This window comes from Alosa alosa, chromosome 16 (genome assembly GCF_017589495.1).
Source record: "Alosa alosa isolate M-15738 ecotype Scorff River chromosome 16, AALO_Geno_1.1, whole genome shotgun sequence".
Taxonomy (NCBI): Eukaryota; Metazoa; Chordata; class Actinopteri; order Clupeiformes; family Clupeidae; genus Alosa; species Alosa alosa.
The window spans coordinates 10128376-10150875 of NC_063204.1; the positions used below are offsets into that span (position 1 = coordinate 10128376).

General features: G+C 46.1%; 2 protein-coding genes across 3 annotated transcripts in view; both read left to right on the forward strand.

The window, feature by feature from the left end:
• Positions 1-13694, forward strand: part of LOC125309277 (kinesin-1 heavy chain) — a 27317-nt gene extending 13623 nt beyond the window's left edge. Inside the window, exons 13-26 of one of the 2 annotated variants that reach the window (XM_048266075.1) lie at positions 781-849; positions 1346-1552; positions 3961-4104; positions 4533-4721; positions 7219-7336; positions 7599-7654; positions 7815-7924; positions 8272-8373; positions 8812-8872; positions 9018-9089; positions 9266-9370; positions 10875-11091; positions 11322-11454; positions 11645-13694. In XM_048266075.1, the coding sequence (XP_048122032.1) occupies positions 781-849; positions 1346-1552; positions 3961-4104; positions 4533-4721; positions 7219-7336; positions 7599-7654; positions 7815-7924; positions 8272-8373; positions 8812-8872; positions 9018-9089; positions 9266-9370; positions 10875-11091; positions 11322-11454; positions 11645-11654 (1593 nt within the window). In that variant the 3' untranslated portion in view covers positions 11655-13694. The remainder of the gene's footprint in view (positions 1-780; positions 850-1345; positions 1553-3960; positions 4105-4532; positions 4722-7218; positions 7337-7598; positions 7655-7814; positions 7925-8271; positions 8374-8811; positions 8873-9017; positions 9090-9265; positions 9371-10874; positions 11092-11321; positions 11455-11644) is intronic. The other variant, XM_048266076.1, reaches the window with a different exon arrangement.
• Positions 13695-14445: 751 nt separating this feature from the next.
• The window catches only part of arhgap12b (Rho GTPase activating protein 12b), a 51669-nt gene continuing 43614 nt past the window's right edge, over positions 14446-22500 (forward strand). The window contains exons 1-3 of the mRNA XM_048266988.1: positions 14446-14705; positions 20389-21039; positions 21149-21212. Coding sequence (XP_048122945.1) covers positions 20504-21039; positions 21149-21212 — 600 coding nt within the window. The 5' untranslated portion in view covers positions 14446-14705; positions 20389-20503. The remainder of the gene's footprint in view (positions 14706-20388; positions 21040-21148; positions 21213-22500) is intronic.

Sequence of the window (22500 nt, forward strand, 5' to 3'; positions counted from 1 at the left end):
CTCCCTGCTAGAGGGCAGGTCCCATCATTCCAGAATGCACTGTGCAGAGTGTTAAAGCAGTGCTATGTAGGTCTTTTACCCCAAAACAAAGGCTGCAAACTCATTTTGATGATAATAATAATAATAAGAATTAATTTTTATTTATATAAGTGCCTTTCAAGTAACCGAAAGACATTGTACGATTAAAAAGTTCAAGGACGTTACATTACCTACAGACACAGAGGATACTGTACAATTAAAATGTTGGATGTTAAACTGACTTACAATGTAGAGAATGGAGTCTCTGACATCGTCGATGGATGTCTGGAGTGCCTGGTTGTTGTTACGGGTAGGAGCCTGACAGCATTGTCGTAGATGAATTTGGTAACCCCTGTAGTTGACTGGCTGATACTTAGCAGACGCTTTTATTCAAAGTGACATGGACTCACAATGGCGGGCATCAAACGCACTGAATTTGGAAATGTAATTGATTAGGAATTGTTTGTTGTTGTCTCTTAGCTAACACGTTTGTTAGCTCTCTTGCACCTTCTCTTTGTTAGTGAGGCCACAATCTGTCCATATCTAATATCCAGGATGAGGCAGTTCACACATGAGACCACCACCAAATGTCATAATAAAAAAGAAAATGACCTAAATGTGTTGTCCCTGGCTGTTTTGAGAACTATGTGTGTAAATTCAAATAAGACATTTATTTTACCCTGTTCTCTCTCTCTTTCTCCATCTCCATCTCTCTCTCTCTCTCTCTCTCTCTCTCTCTCTCTTCTCTCTCTTTCTCTGTAGGATGATGAGATTAACCAACAGTCTCAGTTGGCAGAGAAACTCAAGCAGCAGATGCTAGAACAGGAGGAGGTAAACGCCCTAAATGCCTGAAATGGGCTCGCGTGATTGGGGGTGTGTGTGTGTGAGAGAGAGAGAGAGAGAGGGCGCCCTTGCCCTGAGAATGTGTTAATCCGCATCTGTTTGTCATTCATGTTCTTATTTTAGAGCGATGATTGTGTGTGTGTGTGTGAGGGTAGCTATGTTTGTTATTGGTGTATTTAGTTTGGGTTTTGTGAATGGTTTGATTGTATTTTTATTGAGTGTTTTATGCAAAACTGTATTTGTACATGTTTGTTTGCGTGTGCAAACAATCTTGTGCTCCGACACATCTGTGTGTGTGCCTAGAAATATGTTTGGCTTCTGCATATGTGCTCATATATATATATATATATATATGTGTGTGTGTGTGTGTGTGTGTGTGTTTGTGTCTGTGTCTGTCTGTGTGTCTGTCTGTTTGTGTGTGTCTGTGTGTCTGTCTGTGTGTGTGTGTGTGTCTGTGTGTGTGTATATTTCTGTGTGTGTGTAGCTGCTAGCGTCGTCGCGGCGGGACCACGAGAGCATGCACGTGGAGCTGTCGCGGCTGCAGCAGGAGAACGAGGCCAGCAAGGAGGAGGTGAAGGAGGTGCTGCAGGCACTGGAGGAGCTCGCCGTCAACTACGACCAGAAGAGCCAGGAGGTGGAGGACAAGAGCCGCGACTACGACTCGCTCAGCGAGGAGCTCAGCCAGAAGGCCGTAAGGACACCGACGGACGGACACGCACACACACACACACACACACACACACACACACACACACACACACACAAGTGTGTGTATATATACACACACGCACACAAATAAAAATATACGCACACACACCTACAGACGCACACTCAAATATACACACTGTAGACACTCAGTGAGGAGCTCAGCAAGAAGGCCGTAAGGGGGAAACACACACACACACACAAATATATATATATATATATATATATATATATATACATATACAATATATCGGGCCGATATTTGCGTTTTTTACGTGTATCGGCATCGGCCAATAAGCGGCAGAGTTCGCCGATAGTTTTTCCCCGCATTATTTACATACAGGCGTCCACAGGCAGCTCTGTGTTGCTGGAGACGCTGCAATTCACGTGCAGACTGCCCCTCCCCCACAATCAGAGTGCTGAAAGCCTGCTCTTCAAGACAACAGTAAACTTTTAACTTTCAAAGCATCTTTTAACTGTTTGACTTAGCTGAAATATTGCCATACACTTTGAAAGTGGAAGCAAGTTTGTGTGTCCAAATGGAAAACGCGAATGATGGATAGATTGATACTTTATTTAATGCTGAATGCCTCGTCTATAAAACTGCTTGCCATTGTATTTAGGGAGCTGCAAATAGCTAAGTTGTTGGCTATCCATATGCATGCGGTAGCATTACGAACACTGGTCATATGATTAAGTAATGCCAACGTTGTTCCGTGGTATTTGTGGCAGTTTTATTCAGCGACCACCTGGCTGAGTTTTGGACGCGTGTGGTGTGTGCGTCTCCCTGCCCCTCTCCCTTCGAGCTGGGTGGAGTTGCCATCGTGTTATAGACGAGACGTGTTATACGTAGTTGAATGTTAATTCGTGTTAATGTATATCATGTACCAGACATGTGCCTTACTTGTGTTTATAGCCCTTTGCAATCGTTATCAATCCAGTCAGAGACTTTCTAATGTGGAGACACAGCACTCAAAAAATACTCCATAGAAATGCATGGGGCTAGTTTGTCACGCCAATATGGCCGTTGTCTACACATATCCCACCCCTTCCACCGGCAAAGCGTCGACATGTGAATACATTGAGCCAATCATGTGGTGTGATGTGAATACATTGAGCCAATCATATGGTGTGTTGTGAAGACATGTGCCAATCATGTGTTGTGATCTCGCCGCTGTAGCAAGATTGGTGTCGTGAAGCCTTGCGCAGTTCGACCCAAAGACTGTGCCCGATGAGTGCCCATAAAACGTTGGTATATGGCCGCCGAGTGGAGGGACTTGCCTAAAAGGACTTTGATCCAGTTCAATGGTGGTTGAGTTTTCGTCAGCTACCAAACAGAAGTTTGTGTGTGCGTCTGGTCTGTCTCACTCAGTAGGACACCGCATCCTGGCGTTATGAGATTGCTCTACTACCTGAAGGAGAGCTTTTTAAAACTTTGAGAGATATGTTTTTTTTTCCTTTTAACGTTGATGCCGTTTAGAACAGAAACATCTGACACCACGTTATTTTCCTCTGCTGATTTATGTTCTGTGGTTGACAATTCTGGCTGCTTTTTTTAGAAAAATATAGACATAGAAAAATTGAAACCATGCAGTCTTAAATTACAAATCAAGCACTTTATTTCAATAGCTACTTTTCAGGCTTATTGTTTTCTTAAATTATTTAAATGTGTTGACAAAGGACATTTTGTGATGACCTGAATTATGTCTTATAATATGTCAGCAAGCAATGCATCATCAAGGCTGTGTTGTAAGAGGTTGATGAAAGCCTTTTACCCTTGCACAGTTAACCATATGCAGTGCACCCATCCATAAGTTCAATAAATGTTCCTTTTTTAAATTGAGACTTAAAACATTTGTTATCATCATTTGTGTAATTATGTGTCATTTGTATGATGTAAATTGAGGGAGCAAAAGCAGTATCGGCTCCAAATATCGGCTCAAGAAAATCGGCAGCCTGTATCGGTCATCGGCTAAGGCTGATGGAAAAAAAATCCATATCGTTCGATCCCTACACACACACACACACACACAAACTGTAGACACTCAGTGAGGAGCTCAGCAAGAAGGCCGTAAGGGAAACACACACACACACACCAGTAGCTGTATAAAATTACTGCATGAAACATGTGCGTGTAACATAAACAAACGTACACACAAACTGTGAAACTGCCTTGCTGCTGATTTGTAATAGTATGGTCAGTTTATTACATGAATGCTAATAGAACACACAACAGAAAGTGGTTTAGAAATGTCGTAAGAAACACTGTTTGCTTAAGTGTGATTAAAGTTTAATTTACTGCTTTGGAATGATCAGGATGAAGCGTTCATTGTTAAAGCATGTGATTGGTCAGATGTTGACTGAGGTTGTGTTGTGATGTTTGTGATTGGTCAGAGCGTGCTGGCGTCTCTGGATGCAGAGCTGCAGAAGCTGAAGGAGATGACCAATCACCAGAGGAAGAGGGTCGCCGAGATGATGTCATCACTGCTCAAGGACCTGGCCGAGATTGGAGTCACAGTGGGCAGCAACGACGTCAAGGTACTGTACACACACACACACACACACACACACACACACTTTCCAGAAAACACAGAGACATCAATAATGCATTAATACAAATCCTTAGCCACGTGCATTATAAATAAACCTCTTTTCTTACAGTGTATTCTGTGACACACACACACACACATTTACTCATGAACTCGCATCATTCCTGCACATATTCCTTATCTTATATATTTTCTTGTACGTTTTTGACCTCTCTCTCCCTCTCTCTCTCTCTCTCTCATCACCCCCTCCTCCCTTTTCTCTTTCCCTCTCTCTCCCTCTCTTTCTCTCTATCAATGCCCCCCCCTCTCTCTGACATATGTCCTCTTTCTTTCTCTCCTTCTCTCTCTCTCTCTCTCTCTCACCTTCTCTCTCTCCCTCTCGCCCTCTCTCTCTCTCCCTCTCTCTGTGTCCATCAGCAGCCTGAGGGCAGTGGTGTGATCGATGAGGAGTTCACGGTGGCGCGCCTCTTCATCAGCAAGCTGAAGTCGGAGGTCAAGACGCTGGTCAAGAGGAAGAAGGAGCTGGAGAGCAGCCAATCAGAGAGCACCAAGAAGATTGACGAGAACGACAAGGAGCTGGCCGCCTGCCAGCTGCGCATCTCCCAGGTAACGCACCCGGCGGCCATCCCATAATTATCAATCACCATCAGTCAGCATCACTTAGCATCACACAGCAGCCAGTGCCCTTCGCCATGTTTGGGATTCAGTAGATCATCCGTCAGCCAATCAATCAGTCCTCCTGCCCTCCCACTCATCCTCCCATCCCAACATCCAGCAGTAGTCTGGCCGCTTGCTTGTCCTTTCATATGTCCATCCATCCATCCATCCATCTAGCTGACCTTCTTTTATCACTCTATCCATGCATCCATCTATTCATCTATCCATTCATCCATCCATCTAGCTGACCTTCTTTTATCACTATCCATCCATCCATCCATCATATCTCTGTCCATATCTGTGTGTGTGTGTGCCATGTAGGATCTCTCCACATGTCTGTCCATCCATTCCTCTCGGCTCCTCAGAGCTCTTCACTTCTCTTCACCTTCCTCATCTTACCCCCCCTCCATTTCCATCCTCCCCTTTATTCCTCCACCCACCTCCCTGTGATCCTCCCCTTTATTCCTCCACCCACCTCCCCGTGATCCTCCCCTTTATTCCTCCACCCCCTCCCGCGGATCCTTCCTTTATGACTCCTCCACCCACCTCCCCGTGATCCTCCCCTTTATTCCTCCACCCACCTCCCTGTGATCCTCCCCTTTATTCCTCCACCCACCTCCCCGTGATCCTCCCCTTTATGACTCCTCCACCCACCTCCCCGTGATCCTCCCCTTTATGACTCCTCCACCCCCACAGCATCCTGCCGTAATGCGCGTGATTAAGCCTTGTGTTGAGGATGAGGGATCACTCCTGATGGCCATATTTCTAGTACCACAGCTATCTGGAGACTTAGTCAGAATGATGGTAAATCAGAAAACAGGCTTTATTCTCAATGATACGCATCAAAGGGGAAACACAAGCTTCACCAGAAGGATTCACCCGTATCTGTAACGAAACTGGAATATCCTTGAAGTATGTTACACACAAAAAAGGGAGTTCTAACTCTGTTTGAAGATGTATAGGTTGAAGGGCTGACCCTCCTACACTCTAAATGTTAATGAATACCATCAGGGGTCTGGTCACCTTTAGTTGTTTTGTATGATGACTATCTTGACTGGGATGGCTCTCAGGGTCTACCCCCAAACCCAGCTCTACAAACCTAAGTGTTTCACCTCACATTGCTTTGTTGCTCCAGCTGGTCTGAGTGCCAGGGCAGGAATAAGTAAGGCCCCGTCCACACTCAGACGCTTTTTGGGTTAAACGCACTGGTTTTGCTTCGTTTTGGCCGATCGTCCAAACGAATCCTGTAAACGCACTGCCCGAAACCGCACTTATCAGGGTGGAAAAATCTGAAACCCTAGCCTTTGTGAGTTCGTTTGGACGGCGAAACCGCATACCTGCGTATTGATGATGTCATCGCCACACCTCAGCTTCCCTGGACTTGTCACTTATAGTTTTGCCTAACAATACTAGTTTTCATACATGACATTACCTACGATTGCACTCAGTAGGATAAATGCGCAGCGCCAATCATGACTCATTCTCATGACTTCATGAGAAGATCATTATCATGACTTGGTGGACGGAACAGTGTTTTCCCCTGTGTTTTCTTGATGCATTTCAGGGGCTATCGTCGGTGACGCGAGAGAACTATAGTCAAAAGTTATTAGGGAGTCGCGATTGTAAGTTTAAATTAATTTGTCGTAGTGGCGTGTGTCATTCATTTATTTTTACATGTCTTACAACATAAATACATGCATTCATAGTCTAGTGAAGTCAGATATGAGCATACAAAGGCAGCGTAATTCATGTTAAGCCTATGGTAGATCTGCACTAAATCACGAATCTTGCGATTTGATGCAGGCAAAAGTGTCGACTGTTACTAGCTTAAGGTATTATAGCAATATTATAAATGTGGCGACAGAATAGCCCTAACGGGTAGACCCAGAAGGCGTTTAGTAGCCTATGCATTTGCGGTGATAGCCAAAACTAATGTGAATCGCGGACTATCCTACAACCAAAGAAAGTAAAGGAGGTTATTTGTACCTGCGTTCGGTTCCAGGGAAGATGGAGGGAAAAAAAGATCGGTTTGGTACGTGTGGACTAGCCCTAATGCACACAGGAATTATTCTGATTCACACTTCTTTCCCCCCAATACTCAATACCCTGAGCTGCTTTGCCCTCTGTTGCTGAATGTTTTTGTTGTTGTTGTTATGGCGACTACGGGGGTGTGGAGTCAGGTCATAGAGGTCATGTGACATTCACTCTAACAGCATTCTTTTTCTCTCTCCCTCTCTCTTTCCCTCTCTTCCTCTCTCCCTCTCTTTCTTTCTCTCTTTCTCTCTCTCCCTCTCTCTCACCCCCCCACTTTCTCTATCTCTCCCTCTCTCTCTTTCTTTCTTTCTTTCTTTCTTTCTTTCTTTCTTTCTTTCTTTCTTTCTTTCTTTCTTTCTTTCTCTCTCTCTCTCTCTCTCTCTCTCTCTCTCTCTCTCTCTCTCTCTCTCAGCACGAGGCTAAGATTAAGTCTCTGACAGAGTACCTGCAGAATGTGGAACAGAAGAAGAGGCAGCTGGAGGAGAATGTGGACTCCCTCAACGAGGAGCTGGTCAAGATCAGTGCACAGGGTATGCACACTTCACACACACTCACTCATACATCTAACAAACAGCACACTGAATAACAGTCAGCTTTGCACAGAGTTCTCACAGGTAGACACACACACAATTACAAAAGCAGGCCAGCGAGTCACCCCAACAGCAAACGAGTCAAACTTGGCCAACAGTGACTCAGGAGCCTTTTCCCGTAAAGCCTTTTAAACAAACTCACGAAAAAAATCTTGTGATGTTGCACAATGACACATTGTCCCTGTGTGTTTGTCTTGTGTAGAAAAAGTCCACGCCATGGAGAAGGAGAATGAGATTCAGACAGCCAATGAGGTTAAGGTAAGGCCAAACCAGAGTAATGTCCATCTCCGTCCAAACTGGCATCGTATATATCGGCTACAGGATGCTGCTAACTCTGTTTGTTGTGTATTTGTTAAATTCGTATGTGCGTACGTTTCTGTGTGTGTGTGTGTGTGTGTGTGTGTGTGTGTGTGTGTAGGAGGCTGTGGAGAAGCAGATTCACAGCCACAGAGAGGCCCACCAGAAACAGATCAGCAGCCTGAGGGACGAACTGGACATTAAGGAGAAACTCATCACCGAGTTACAGGAGTAAGAACACACACACATACACGCACACGCACACGCACACACACACACACACACCATTGCTCACACACTTATTCATGGGTTTCATCAGGTTCCTTTCCACAGGTGTATTAATCAAGCACCATGCAGTCTGCATTGATAATCAAGATGCTTGATTTTATACACCTGTGGAAAGGGACCTGATGAAATAGTAGTGACCCATACACAAGTATGAGTTGTACAGAAGAACTGGGAATGACAATAAAAACAATCTTTTTTATTTTGCTGTAAATTTAAGTGTTATTGTTATTGATTTTCTCTGTGTGTGTGTGTGTGTGTGTGTGTTTTGTGTGTGTGTGTGTGTGTTTCAGTCTAAACCAGAAGATCATGCTGGAACAGGAACGTCTGAGAGTGGAGCACGAGAAACTCAAATCCACCGACCAGGAGAAGAGCCGCAAGCTGCACGATCTCACGTAAGACACACACACACACACACACACACACACACACACACAGAAAGAGACCAGGAAAAGAGTCGCAAGCTGCACGATCTCACGTAAGACACACACACACACACACACACACACACACACACACACACACACACACACACACACACACACACACACACACACACACACAGAAAGAGACCAGGAAAAGAGTCGCAAGCTGCATGATCTCACGTAAGACTAAGACACACAAACACACACACACAGAAAAGAGACCAGGAGAAGAGCCGCAAGCTGCATGATCTCACGTAAGACACACACACACACACACACAGAATGAATGGAACAAGGGGGCAGGATAATGAGATAGCAGTGCCCTTCTGGTGTTGCTCAAAGACTTTTCTCAGCAAAGCCGTCAAAACAGGCCAAACCAAATGTGTAATGTGTAATGTGTGTGTGTAGGGTGATGCAGGACAGAAGGGAGCAAGCCAGGCAGGACCTGAAGGGACTGGAGGAGACAGTGGTGAGTCACTATGTGTGCTTTGTGTGTGTGTGTGTGTGTGTGTGTGTGTGTGGCTGATTTATGTTGGGTCATTTTTTCAGTGTGAATATTTGTGTGATGTATGTGTTTGGATCTAACACTTATAGTGTGTGTGTGTGTGTTTCAGGCTAAGGAGCTGCAGACACTGCACAACCTCAGGAAGCTGTTTGTGCAGGATCTGGCCACAAGAGTTAAAAAGGTAGGAACGTGTGTGTGTGTGTGTGTGTGTGTGTGTGTGTTTGTTCTGGGTTTATAAATGTGACTTTGAATGAAAGTAAGACCCTTTTTAGCAGACTTGCTTGCCACCATGGACATGTGATGGCGACCCCTCTATTAACTGTGTGTGTGTGTGTGTGTGTGTGTGTGTGTGTGTAGAGCGCAGAGATGGACTCTGACGACACTGGAGGCAGCGCTGCTCAGAAACAGAAGATCTCTTTCCTGGAGAACAATTTAGAACAGCTGACCAAAGTCCACAAACAAGTATGTGTCCTCACCAGCACACCATCACCAAACACACAACAACACACACTTATCCAGACACACACAATGGCCCTCATTTATCAACCGAGTGTAAAAACCAGCGTAGATCTGAGCGCAGAAATCATCTTACGACAGGGCTAACGTGTGATTCATGAAACTTTCTTATCATTCCAATTCCAGCGTAAGAATAAACATTTGTTGATAAGTGTGGCGGCTGGAAACAAGCGTCATTTAAATATCAAGCCCCTATATATGTTTGTTTTAAAGGCCTCGCCCCTAGAATTTACGACATGGAGGTGCATTATACGTCGAAAAGAGAAACATTTGTGACCTCAAGATGGCCTCAGTGACGTTGCAAATCCAGCTGAACCTTGTTAATTTTGACAGCTACAAAAGTGACAGCAAGAAAGAGAGAATGCATCATACTACAAATACATTCATTACAAAATCATACGACACTGCCATTTGTCCTTTGAAAATAATAAAAAGTAATTTATGACTGTTGCGTTTTCCAAAGACAAAGTAATCCTCTCCGCATAGCCTATATGGCTATCCTATCAAATGTGCAACATAACAGGCTACATTACGGCAAGTAGGCTACAAATGTGCAGGAGAAGCCTTAGGTCCAAGGTATTCCATGAATTCAACTCTTCAACTTTCCAATCCTCCGCCGATTTACTGCTGCACCGTGCTATGCCGCCTCAAAAACTTGCGTACACGAGTTGAGACTTAACGTGAGATTCGAGCGCTCACATTCAAATTGATGAATGAGGGCCAAAGTGTGGTGTGTTTCAAACTTTTCAAAGCTACTACTTTGTGCTTCTCAACACTTATCGTTAAGGAAACAAGAAGAGTCGCCAGACCAAGGCACTCCATAAATTAAATTTAATTAAATTAAAAATGAAAATAAAATGAATAATTTATTGAATGGCCATGTCTGAAGGAACACATTAATAATGCCCAACCCAAAGAGCACCCAACTAACAAAAAGCACCCAAGTGCTTTGGGTGCATTGACAAGTGGCAAATAAATGCAATGTGCTGCTGTTTAGACAACAAGGACTTTTTAGGATTGAGCACCCTGACAACCTTTATCTCAAATGAGACCACCCCATCTCTCTCTCTATCCCTTTCACCTGTTCTTCCTTCCTTCACTCCCCTCTCTCTCTCTCTCCCTCTCTTTCTCTCTCTCTCTGCCTCTCTCTCTTCTCTCTCCCTCTGTCTCTCTCTCTCCCTCTCTCTTTCTCTCTCTCTACCCCTTCACCTCTGTTCTTCCTTCACTCCCCCTCTCTCTCTCTCTCTCTCTCTCTCTCTACCCCTTCACCTCTGTTCTTCCTTCCTTCACCCCCCCTCTCTCTTTCTTTCTTTCTCTCTCTCTCTCTCTCCCCCTCTCTCTCTTTCTTTCTTTCTTTCTTTTCTTTCTTTCTTTCTTTCTCTCTCTCTCTCTCTCTCCCCCTTCACCTCTGTTCTTTCTTCCTCCTCTCGTCCTCCTCCTCCTCCTCCAGCTGGTGCGCGATAACGCTGACCTGCGCTGCGAGCTGCCCAAGCTGGAGAAGCGCCTGCGGGCCACAGCCGAGAGGGTCAAGGCCCTGGAGACGGCGCTCAAGGAGGCCAAAGAGAACGCGGCGCGCGACCGCAAGCGCTACCAGACCGAGGTGGACCGCATCAAAGAGGCCGTCCGCGCCAAGAACATGGCCAGGAGGGGCCACTCAGCCCAGATCGGTGAGGGTTCACACGCACGCACACGCACACATATATACACACTTTACAAGAAAGCACTGACATGGTGTGTATACACCTACACACACACAGACAGCATGACCGCTCACAAAGACGAAAACGTAAGCGTCAGTGCATCACTCTATATTCTAACACACACACACACACACACACACACACACACACACACACACACACACACACACTCATGTGTCCCCTGATCTCTCCCTTAGCCAAGCCCATTCGGCCAGGCCAGCCTCCCATCGCCTCCCCCACCCACCCAGGTGTCACACGCCCAGGGGGAGGGATCTTCCAGAACAACCAATCAGCCATGAGCATCCGTGGAGGAGTCAAGCAGGACAAGAAGTGGGTGGTGTTGAACTTCGGTTTTACTTCAGATATCCAAGTTATTCAAAAGACTTATTTACTTACAATGTTATTTGATTTATATTTTACTTACTCTCTCTCTCTCTCTCTCTCTCTCTCTCTCCTCTCACTCTCTCTCTCACACACTCTCTCTTTCTCTCTCTCCCTCTCCCTCTCTCCATCTTTACAGCTCCAGCTGAAGAGGCAGATGTCAGTCAAGGCATGACTTGTGTCAGACACACTGGACTCTGTGTGTGTGTGTGTGTGTGTAAGAACGAGAGAGAGCGATAGACATGAAGGACTCATGTACAAACACTGATCTGACCTAAATTGTATGTACAGTCTGATATATGTACGTATGTATGTATGTATGTATGTATGTATGTATGTATGTATGTATGTACGTACGTAAGGTCCCCTCACTCCAACGTATTTAAACACACATCGGACTTCACTACACACAGGGACATGTTGCCCTAGGTGTGCTAGAGTGTGTGTGTGTGAGTGTGTGTGTGTGTGCGTGCTTGGATTTGCATGGCACATTCCCATATAATGTATGGGTGTAGCATGCATGCGAGAGTGCGTGTATGTGTGTATGTGTGGACACACGCAAATCTGCATGACTCATGCCCAAATGTGTGGGTGTAGCAAGTGTGTGGTGTGTATGTGTGTGCCTGCGTGTGTGTGTGTGTGTAGTGTGTAGATTTGTCCCTCTGCACAGTCTCCAGCGTCTGCACCAAGCCAAACTGAATGTACATAAACGGATCTGGGGAAGAAATAAAGATCAAATGATGAGAAGAATCAGAGAAAGAGTAGAATGACATAAAAGAAAAAAGAAATGTTAGTGAAATCTCAAGTAGTAGAGGCTTCCATCTCATACAATGTACTGTCTTCTCTCTCTCTCTCTCTCTCTCACTCTCTCTCTCTCGCCCTTTCTCTCCGTATGTTTCAGAAACAGGGTTTCCTCCTAAATGGAGAGGACCTCGTAGAGCGTCACCACACGTTAAAAATACGTAGTCACGGGACACACACACACACACACACACACACACACACACACACACACACACACACACACACACACACACACACGGAAGTAGAGGTGTTGCACTAGAGCATGTCACCAGGTGACACAGATGAGTAGTCACATATGCACACACAAACACGCATACATACGCAGAGGTTATTGCACAGACACAGCGTTCACATACACTACTGATCGTCACACACACACACACACTACTGGTGTGGAAGCATACACTAGCGCTTGGAATATTATTTCTGTGTGTTGTCTTTGATTTCTGTAAACTCTTGTCCTTCTGGCGCATGTGTGTGTGTGTGTATCTGTGTTGATGGGTAAATGAAAGGAGGGTTTTACACTTGATCATCCTTAGTTTTTTTCTCTCCACCCCCCCCCTTTCTTGACCAATAGCATTGCATGTGACGTCTCACGCCGGCCTCTCATTGGTCAATAAGGTGGGGCTGGGTTTTAATGGCATGTCGAACTCCTAAGTAGTCTTTGCTTTTTTCCTGATGATTTTTGGCCCTCCCAAGCTGCCATAGGTTAGTTATTTATTACTATGTGATTCTAGACTGTAGCTGTGGGGAGTGTGTGTGTTTGTTTTATTTTTTTACCTGCTTCGTGTTATTTTTTAGGTTATAATTATTGATATTATTGTTTTTTTTTCTTATGTCCAACATAAACTTAATCAAAGTAGTGCTCCCTCTCCATCTCTTCATCTCTCCAGACAAATGAATAAGAGTGTGTGTGTGCGTGTGTGCGTGTGTGCGTGCAGATGAGATGGTAACTGCTGTAACAGAAGTGGTGTGAGGGAGAGAGCTTTGCTTTTAAATCCAGTAATACTGACAACACTACATCTGGCTCCTGGTGTTAGTGTATGTGTGTGTGTGTGTGTGTATGTGTATGTATGTCTTTGTGTGTGTGTGTGTGAGTGTGTGGTTGTGCATGAGCACATGTGTGTGTTTCTTACTTTCATTCTCCAGGACCGCTGTGTGAGTGTGACTATGAAGCAGAGAAAGATCTTTGGATAGACTGAAGAAATATCCATTTGGTGTACTGTAGGCTGGAATTGAGTTATAACCTTTAAAGATGTAACATGAATTAAGTATTGATTAAAAATCATAAACTGAATTGGCTTCTTTGCGTGAGCATATGTCCAGGTAAATGGGTGAATTACTGTAAGTGTATAGAAATCTTTAATAAAAATCCCTTCCCTTCATTGGAAAAATGACTCATCATTCAAGTCTCAAACTGATTGACTGGTGTAAGTCAGGGACCTGAAGACGAAGAGAAAGCGCATATTCATAAATAGTAAATGGCAGCGAAAGATAAATATTGTGTTTAACATTATTTGCCTGAGGCCGTTTTTTAACACCATGTTGCCACTTCTTACCCCCAGAGGGCAGCATTTAACGTTGCCTTTAAAATCATTACAACAAAGTTACATAATAATGTAATGTGATACTTATAAAGGGCCTCTTTATAATTAGGACAATGACGTGTTGTGTTGACTTAACATCTACAGTGTTAGTTACCAGCCAGACTGGTGACTACACGTTGGTAAAGTAAGACCTTTGGATTTACTTATTAAATAAGGTGGAGGTGAGATGCGGATTGTGGCAACTCAATTAACGTTTGCAGGAAGGAACGCCGCCACCGGTTCCTGGGTTATCTCCCAAAATATCGCAGTTGCGCCTAAGCTACTGTTTAATTAAGAATTCTCATTTTGACCCAGTTGATCAAACTGGGCCATGAATGAGAACAGATGACCGTGACGGCTCCTCAAGTCACCATTGGTTCCACAAACCTCCCTGGTAGCCTATTTATCAGAACGAACAGCATAGCTGTGACCCAGCCCATAAACTGTTGTTCTAAAATTGGGCTAGTGGAGGTCGAGTGATGAACGGAATTGGTCGTGTCGTGGTGGTGATGGGAGTGTGAATGCTGCGGAGTTTCACTGTGAAGAGCAATATCGCCGCAAGACCACCAGAGGGCTCGCCCCTGCCGCGACCCCTAGCAACACGAGAGAGCAGACGAGAAGCTCAGGGAGCGCGCACACAGTAGCGGCGCGCTTGAGTCCGGGTGGAAACGAGGCACAGGAGCAGCCAGTGTTTTGTCCTGGGTGCGCGCTGACTCGGGATTTCTCGACAGAGAAAAAAGTTCATCTGAAAAAGCTGTTCTGCCCGGAGCAGCGCTCGGTTGGGAGAGGAACGAGCCGCCTTTCGACCCGGTAAGTGCGTAGACTTAAAACGCTCGCTTTTCCGAGAGATGATGCTCTACACCCCAAAACTAGCCCACAACTGATTGTAGGGAAGCCTACCGCAAGCAAGCGGTTCACGACACTGCCAGTCGCCGCTCTCGCAGATCTGGTTACACTGTTGGCTCAACAGGGAAGCTGACCTATGCAGTGTTTAACATAAGTCCAGGGCGCAGCGGTTCGTCTAAGCCTCTACTATTATATATGCGATTTAATTTACGTGTGCCCCTGCCCTGTAAACGATGGGACTGGAACGCACTCTGCAGGGCTTGTGGGTCACGATGAAAAGATATGTGGAAGTTTATCCGGGTTTCCCTGGCGACGTTCCCTGGAACAGGTTTTGTGGTCCGCGGCATGCGGTTGATGGTGGTGTGGTAAGCTGCCTGAGCCCATTTTGCTGCTTCGCGGTCAGATCCAGTCGCAGGTTTCACCACAAACTCCACAGACAATGACACTCAGGACCTCTACGGACGCTGAGGCATCCGCATTGTGTCGCGACTAGGTGGCTTGTGTCTTCGCCCAACAGCTCCGGTACTAGAACCTATAGGCTAGCCTATGCTGCTGAATGAACTACCGCTTGGATAAAGAGCGCAAAGCGTGCAAAATGAACCTGTTATCTAGACCTTCGGATGCGGTGGTCTTCAAAAGCCCACGCCCGCAGTTTGTCCCTAGATGTGTGTGTTTGTGTGGGTGTGTGACAGTGGGAGAGGAGGCTATACTGGGAATGATTGATGGCCCTTTCGAGTCGATGGGGTTGAAACCGTAAAGATACCGAGGGGTGATCGATTGCTTGACGGACGTGACGGAACGTCCGAGATTCCTTCGCACATGTTGGGCACGTTCGCGATGCGGCTGTTTTGAATCAGCCGCTGGAACAAAAGCACGCGGAGCGCACGCCATCCACTGTGTAGCCTGTGTGCTGCTCATGTGGTCGCGAGGAGCAGATATGGGAGATTACACGCCTCGCGATGGCTGCTGCTGCTGCTGCTGCTACTGCACTGTCCTCTCCCTTTTTCTCTCTCTCTCTGATGTAACTCCACGGTACTCCTTTAATGCGCCAAGGCTAAAAGCAGTGTAAGAATAGCCTGGGTAAGAGTTCTTACCCGAAGAAGGTGCTTTTTGTGTTCAGACTTTACACAGAAAATCCATATGGATGGTTCACAGAGGACAAGACTCACTCGCAGACGTGCCCAAACAAAGGTCAGGTCCAGCAGGAGTCTGAATCACAGATGTCTGAGGCATATGCTGCTGACTAGAAGAGAGCAGCCCCCACCCTGACACACACACACACACACACACAATGGCACAGCATCTGTGGACCAGCTCTTAAAGACACCATAGAGAACTCTTAGATGCACATAGCGGTGCTTATGTATTGGAAGCTGGCTGCAGAGCTGGTGTCTTCATTCCTTTAGACTGTGCTGGCATTGAGCACCAGGAGGACAGACTTTACTGCAGCTCAGAGATGTACGGTGTACCAGCAACATGAACTTGAAATGCAATTGTGTGTGTGTGTGTGTGTGTGTGTGTGTGTGTGTGAGACTGTGTGATACTTCCTCCCCTCAAGCTAAAGATGTGTGCGTGTCTCAGTGGAGTACACGGGTCATTTCCTCTTTGCTGTATTTGCCTACACTCCTAATGCTATATGGTCCATTTTCACACTTTTATCCTTTATATACAAACCGACACACACACTCTCTCTTCATCCTGTGTGCCTGTGTGCAATAGACTAAGCAGTGTAGTGTATTGTCGCGTTAACATGGAAAACATGGATCACATGGATCAAGGACTTCTTAAAAGGTTACTACGTTGTTCTCCCCCTATTCACTCTCTCTCTCTCACTCTCACTCTCTGTCTTACACACACACACACACACACACACACACACACACACACACACACACACACACCCACCCCATAGTAAGCGAGGCTCAATGCAGTGTAGTAGTGTGTTGTGAGGAACAGGCTGTCCTGGAGTTGAAGGGCTCACACTCTGTTATCTTGGTGCACAGCTCTTAGCAAGGTCTCCGTCCAGTTAGCTATTCAGACCAGCCCTCCCCCCCCTCTCTCTGTCTGTCTCTCTCTCTGTTTCTGTCTCTCTCTCTGTTTCTGTCTCTCTCTCTGTTTCTGTCTCTCTCTCTCTCTCTCTCTCTCTCTCTCTCTCTCTCTCTCTGTCTCTCTCTGTCTCTCTCTCTCTCTCTCTCTCTCTCTCTCTCTCTCTCTCTCTCTCTCTCTGTTTCTGTCTCAAAGAATTGCTTTATTGGCATGACAAATAGTTAGACATTTGTATTGCCAAAGCAATTCTACATTGAACATACAGGTATAAGACATGGACATAACAACAGACAAGGAATGTAACAGTGAATTATGTGCCTAAACAGACATTTATATAGGCAGCCTATAGTATAAATTATCGTAATGTCATTTCATTTTTAAACAGAGGATAGTGAGGGTGCACAGTGTTTCCTATACATTGACTTATTTGTGGCGGCCCACCACAATATCAACATTGACCACCACACAATGATTTTCCAGGTTGTGCTAAATTGTGCTTAAATCTGGTTAGCATCATAACCACACTGCGCTAATTTGTTAAACTGTTGCATTCAAGTTAATTCAGCAACCCTACCACCACAAATAGAATTTAATTCTGTGGGAAACACTGGATGCGTGTGTGTGTGGCTAGAGATATATCAGTGTGTGTGTGTGTGTGCGTGCATGTGTGTTTCTGTGTGAGGATATAGTACAAAGGTAGGTTCAATGTAAGTCACTCACTGTCCCTCAGTTGGTGACAGGCAAGGATGTACTGGGCAGCTATGATACAGCTGGATTTGTCTTCACCCAAAATAAAAGGTAATTTGGATTGGTAGAGTCATAAAATTAGGATATTTTTCTTCAAATTTTGGGAAGTAGATTTCACGGATTGCTTGAAATGTTTTGCATTCTGTTAAGAAATGGAGTTCAGTTTCAACAACATTGCCATTGCACTGCTTATAAAAGCGTTCCTCTTTGGGCAGCCAGGTTTTCTTGTGTCTGCCAGTTTCTATTGCTAAGCGGTGGTTGCTGAGTCTGTATTTCGTCAAAATGTTTCTCAAATTGGTTTCTTTAATTTTAGTCAGGTAATTTGCAAGTGTATACTTTCTGTTTAGGGCCAAATAGCATTGCATTTTGCTTTGTGATTTGGTTTTTGATTGCCAATGTTGATAATAATTATCTTTTAAATATGAGGAAATTTGCTTTGGTGGAGTATGTTGGGTAATTTGGACCTGGTCTTGCACGCCTTGGGTGTTAGTATGTGTTAGTAGAAAATGTTGGTTGTGGACCAGGTTGGTAGGAGAGGTCTCTCTCTCTCTCTCTGTCTCTCTCTGTCTCTCTCTCTCTCTCTCTCTCTCTCTCTCTCTCTCTCTCTCTCTCTCTCTGTGTTTCTGTCTCTCTCTCTTTCTCTATCTATTTCTCTCTCTATCTCTCATTCTCTCCCTCTCTGTTTTTGTCTGTCTCTCTCTCTCTCTCTCTCTCTCTCTCTCAGTGTGTGTGTTTATGTGTGGAGGAAGCTCTCCATATCAGACTCAAGTGCTGCCGTGTACTGCCGATCACTGCGGCCCTTCAGCATGGTTAGAGTTTGCAACCACAATGCGAGCCTGGTCTACCTCCTGTGTGTGTGTGTGTGTGTGTGTGTGTGTTTCTACCTCCTGGTCTGTGCCTGCCCGTGTTTGCTCCCTCTATATAGCAGTCAGGAAGTGGGTGATCGTATGTACAGTATGTCTGCCTTTTTTAGCCTCTGTTCTCACTTTATGTAGTACATTTGCCATCATGCGGGCAGTAGCTTCAGAGCTGCCCTCTCAGAGTGAAGTGTGTGTGTGTGTGTGAGAGAGTATTCGATGGTTTAAGGTGTCTTGTTGCACACAGTAATATGAGTAACGTCCTCAGTGTCTGGCAGAGGCGCAAACACACAGTGTAGGAATGGGCCTGTGAATTTAGACGCTATGTATCTGGTTTCATAAGAGGAACCCCTCTCTCAGACAGACACACACACACACACACACACACACACACACACACACACTGTATTTAAAGGGTGCACCTGCTCCTGTTTCCTCTCTTCTGCAAGTCTAGGGCTGGATGAGGGAGAGAGATCAGAGGAGAAGACAAACATAGAAGAGAAAGTGGAAGCATGTATAGTCCTGGAGCCCTGGTCTGTCTGTCTGTCTGTCTGTCTGTCTGTCTGTCTGTCTGTCTCTGTGCTCCTCTATGTGTTTGTATTTGGAACAAATGATTCACACCCGCTCACACACACTTGCCCTCACACACCCACAGGGTACAGACATTATCATTTCTCCATTCTTCACACACACACACACACACACACACACACACACACACACACACACACACACACACACACACACACACACACACACACAGTTGATTTAATCATAGATGTCATAGCCATCAGCGGTTCTGCCATGCAGAATCAGTGTTTTCAACAAGGAAAGGCGTGTGTGTGTGTGTGTGTGTGTGTTAGTAGCCTAGGCTATGTGGAGATGGTCCCTCCACGTCTACTGTAATCGCAGTGCTTATTGTTTTTCATGGTGTAACAGCTGATTGGGTTCCCGCGGTGACACAGATCCCATGGCAACAGAGCCTTTGGGTGATAATGGTGCAAAGAAATTCAGAACACTGGCACACTATGACATGCACCTTCACAGTTACAGACGTAAGCACACACACACACACACACAAATAGCACATTCGGGCACACACACACACAAACACAAATAGCACACTCGGGCACATACACACACACACACACACACACACAAATACAGTGGTACAGATACTGAGTCGTCCCACTGGATGCAGTCCTGAAACATTAATTATGAATAATAATGATAATTTTTATTTACATAGTGCTTTTCAAAAAGCAAGTTATACAAAGTGCTGTACAATGGCAACAAAGTTCTATAGAGATGTGTTTTGAGGAGGGACTTGAAAGAGGTCACTGACTGGGCTCACTGACTGGGATTTCCTCTGGTAGGTCATAGGCCAAAGCCTTGGGGCCCTGACACTAAATGCCCAATCACCTTTAGTCTTGAGACGGGCTTCAGGAACAGTGCTACCATATCTCAATAAACGTGCAGGTGTATCAGGCACTAAGAGGTCAGATGTACAGCTGAGAGAGCGACCATGTGGCCTAGAGCTTCATAAGTAAATAGACGAATCTTGCAGTCTGTTCTGAAACATACTGGGTGTCAGTGCAATGCGGCTAGAACAGGACTGAGGTGGTCAAATGTCCTGTTTTAACCGTAAGCATTATGGAAGGTAACTTACACCCATGACATTTCAAAGATTGACAGGTTAGATGTTTGCAATTTAATACTACAACAAATGTTTTATTTGTTTGAATTACAAAAATGGTAGGTAAGGCAGTACATCGATGTTTGGTCTAGCCGGGTAGTTCCGTATTTCAAAGACACTCGTTGGGTCCTTGCGACCTGGAGTGGCTATTTGGTGCATTAATTCAAGTGTGAAGAGATGAAGGCATGTAAAAAGGTGTCATTAAATTTTAAGATGGATCTTGTTGTGTGTGTGTGCGTACATGTTTGTTCTTGTTTGTGTGTGTCTTTCTTTGACACCTGTTTCTCCTCTATCCCTGCAGAGCCCTCTGATGATGTCTCCTCACAGCCATTAACATCAGAGACACACACACACACACACACACACACACACAGTACAACGTCTCCCTCACACACACACACAGACACACTGCAGTCATGAGTGAGGAGGTGATGGGGGATGTGTATGTGGAGGTGGAGTACGACTACTCGTACGAATGTAAGGAACGCACCATCAGCATCCGCCAGGGCGAGCGTTATCTGCTGGTGCGGCGCACCAACGACGACTGGTGGCAGGTGCGGGCGCAGGCGGGCACCCGAGCCTTCTACGTGCCCGCCCAGTACGTGCGTCCCGTCAAGCGGGCACTGCTGCCACCGCCCTGCAAGCCCTCCGTGCTACCGCTCACACACTCCCACCAGAACACACACACGTCGGCCACGCACACGCACACACACGGGCAGGAGAACGCGGCGAGTGCCGGCCGCGGGAAGTGGCACGTGCCCGTGGCGGAGAACTCCACGCGGCCGTCGCCGACTAATACGCCCTCGCCGTCGCCCGGGCAACTGACCCCACCGGCCGTCTCGGCCGGGCCGGACGCCAATCGCAACCAGGCGGAGTGCGTGGGAGGAACGAGCCGCAGCAACAACAACAACCACGTCAATCACCGTGGCAACACCACGCTGCCCAGGGGAGGGTGAGTCGCCGCGCTCAGGGCAGACGGCCGGGCATACGGGAGGGTGATTCGCCGGGAAATGGAGGCGGACGGCGAAGTCCTGGCGTGAGTGGCGGATGTGGAGTGGCAGTGAGTCGCGTAACGACTCTGAGTCGGGGGACGACCTCAGCAGCTCCTCTACGGAGCATATGCAGGTACACACACACACACACACTCACGCATACGCATGTATACACACAGACACGCACACACACACTTACACACACACACACATGCATACACACAGTCACGCACACACTCACGCATGCGCATGTATACACACAGACACGCACACACGGCTCACACACACTTACACACACACACACACATGCATACACACAGTCACGTGACACTCCACTGCGCGTATATATGACAGATTAACACATAATGCGCTTTCAGACATGCGCATGTATGCGCAGAGACGAACACACACACTCACATGACGCATGATACGCACTTTCGCATAGAACAAGTACACACACTCAGACATCGCGCACGCTGCCATGCATTACGGCCATATGCACAGACCGCCACACACACACACACACACACACACACACACACACTATTTAATAATATACACAGCCATACACATACAGACATACACAGCCATCCAAACACAGATCTCTTGATGAGTCCCATTTTCTCTCAAACCCCACACTGGTGCACTGAGCATCTCAGTCTTGCATTGTATTCTCCATTGTGCCAGTGAAAGCCACATGGTACACTCACACACACACACTCACTCCTCCCGTCCACACACACACTCCTGCGTGATATGCACTTGAGCATCTCAGTCTTGCATTGTATTCTCCATTGTGCCAGTGAAAGCCACATGGTACACTCACACACACACTCTCACACACACACACACACACACACACACACACACACACACACACATCTCACACTCAACACGAAAGCATTCTTAGCATTTCCGGTCTTGCGTTGTATTCTCCACTGTGCCAGTGAAAGCCACATGGTACACTCAATAACACCATTAACACACACACACACACACACACACATGCAAGACACACTCATCAAAGATGTTGATTCGAGCATTTTTAGTCTCTAAGCGTTGTATTCTCAATGTGCCAGTGAAAGCCACATGGTACACACACACAACACTCGCCACACACACTCACACACACACACTCACGCGACACATACACACTCAATGCTATCGCACACACCACGCACACTCCGTTTACTGGGCATCTCAGTCTTGCATTGTATGCTCCATTGTGCCGGTGAAAGCCACATGGTACACTCACACACACACACACACACACTCACTCCAGCATATGCGCTGGGCATTTCGGTCTTGCATTGTATTCTCCATTGTGCCAGTGAAGGCCACATGGTACGCTCCACACACACTCTCTCACACACACACACACACACACACACACACACACACACACACATGCGCTTTTTACT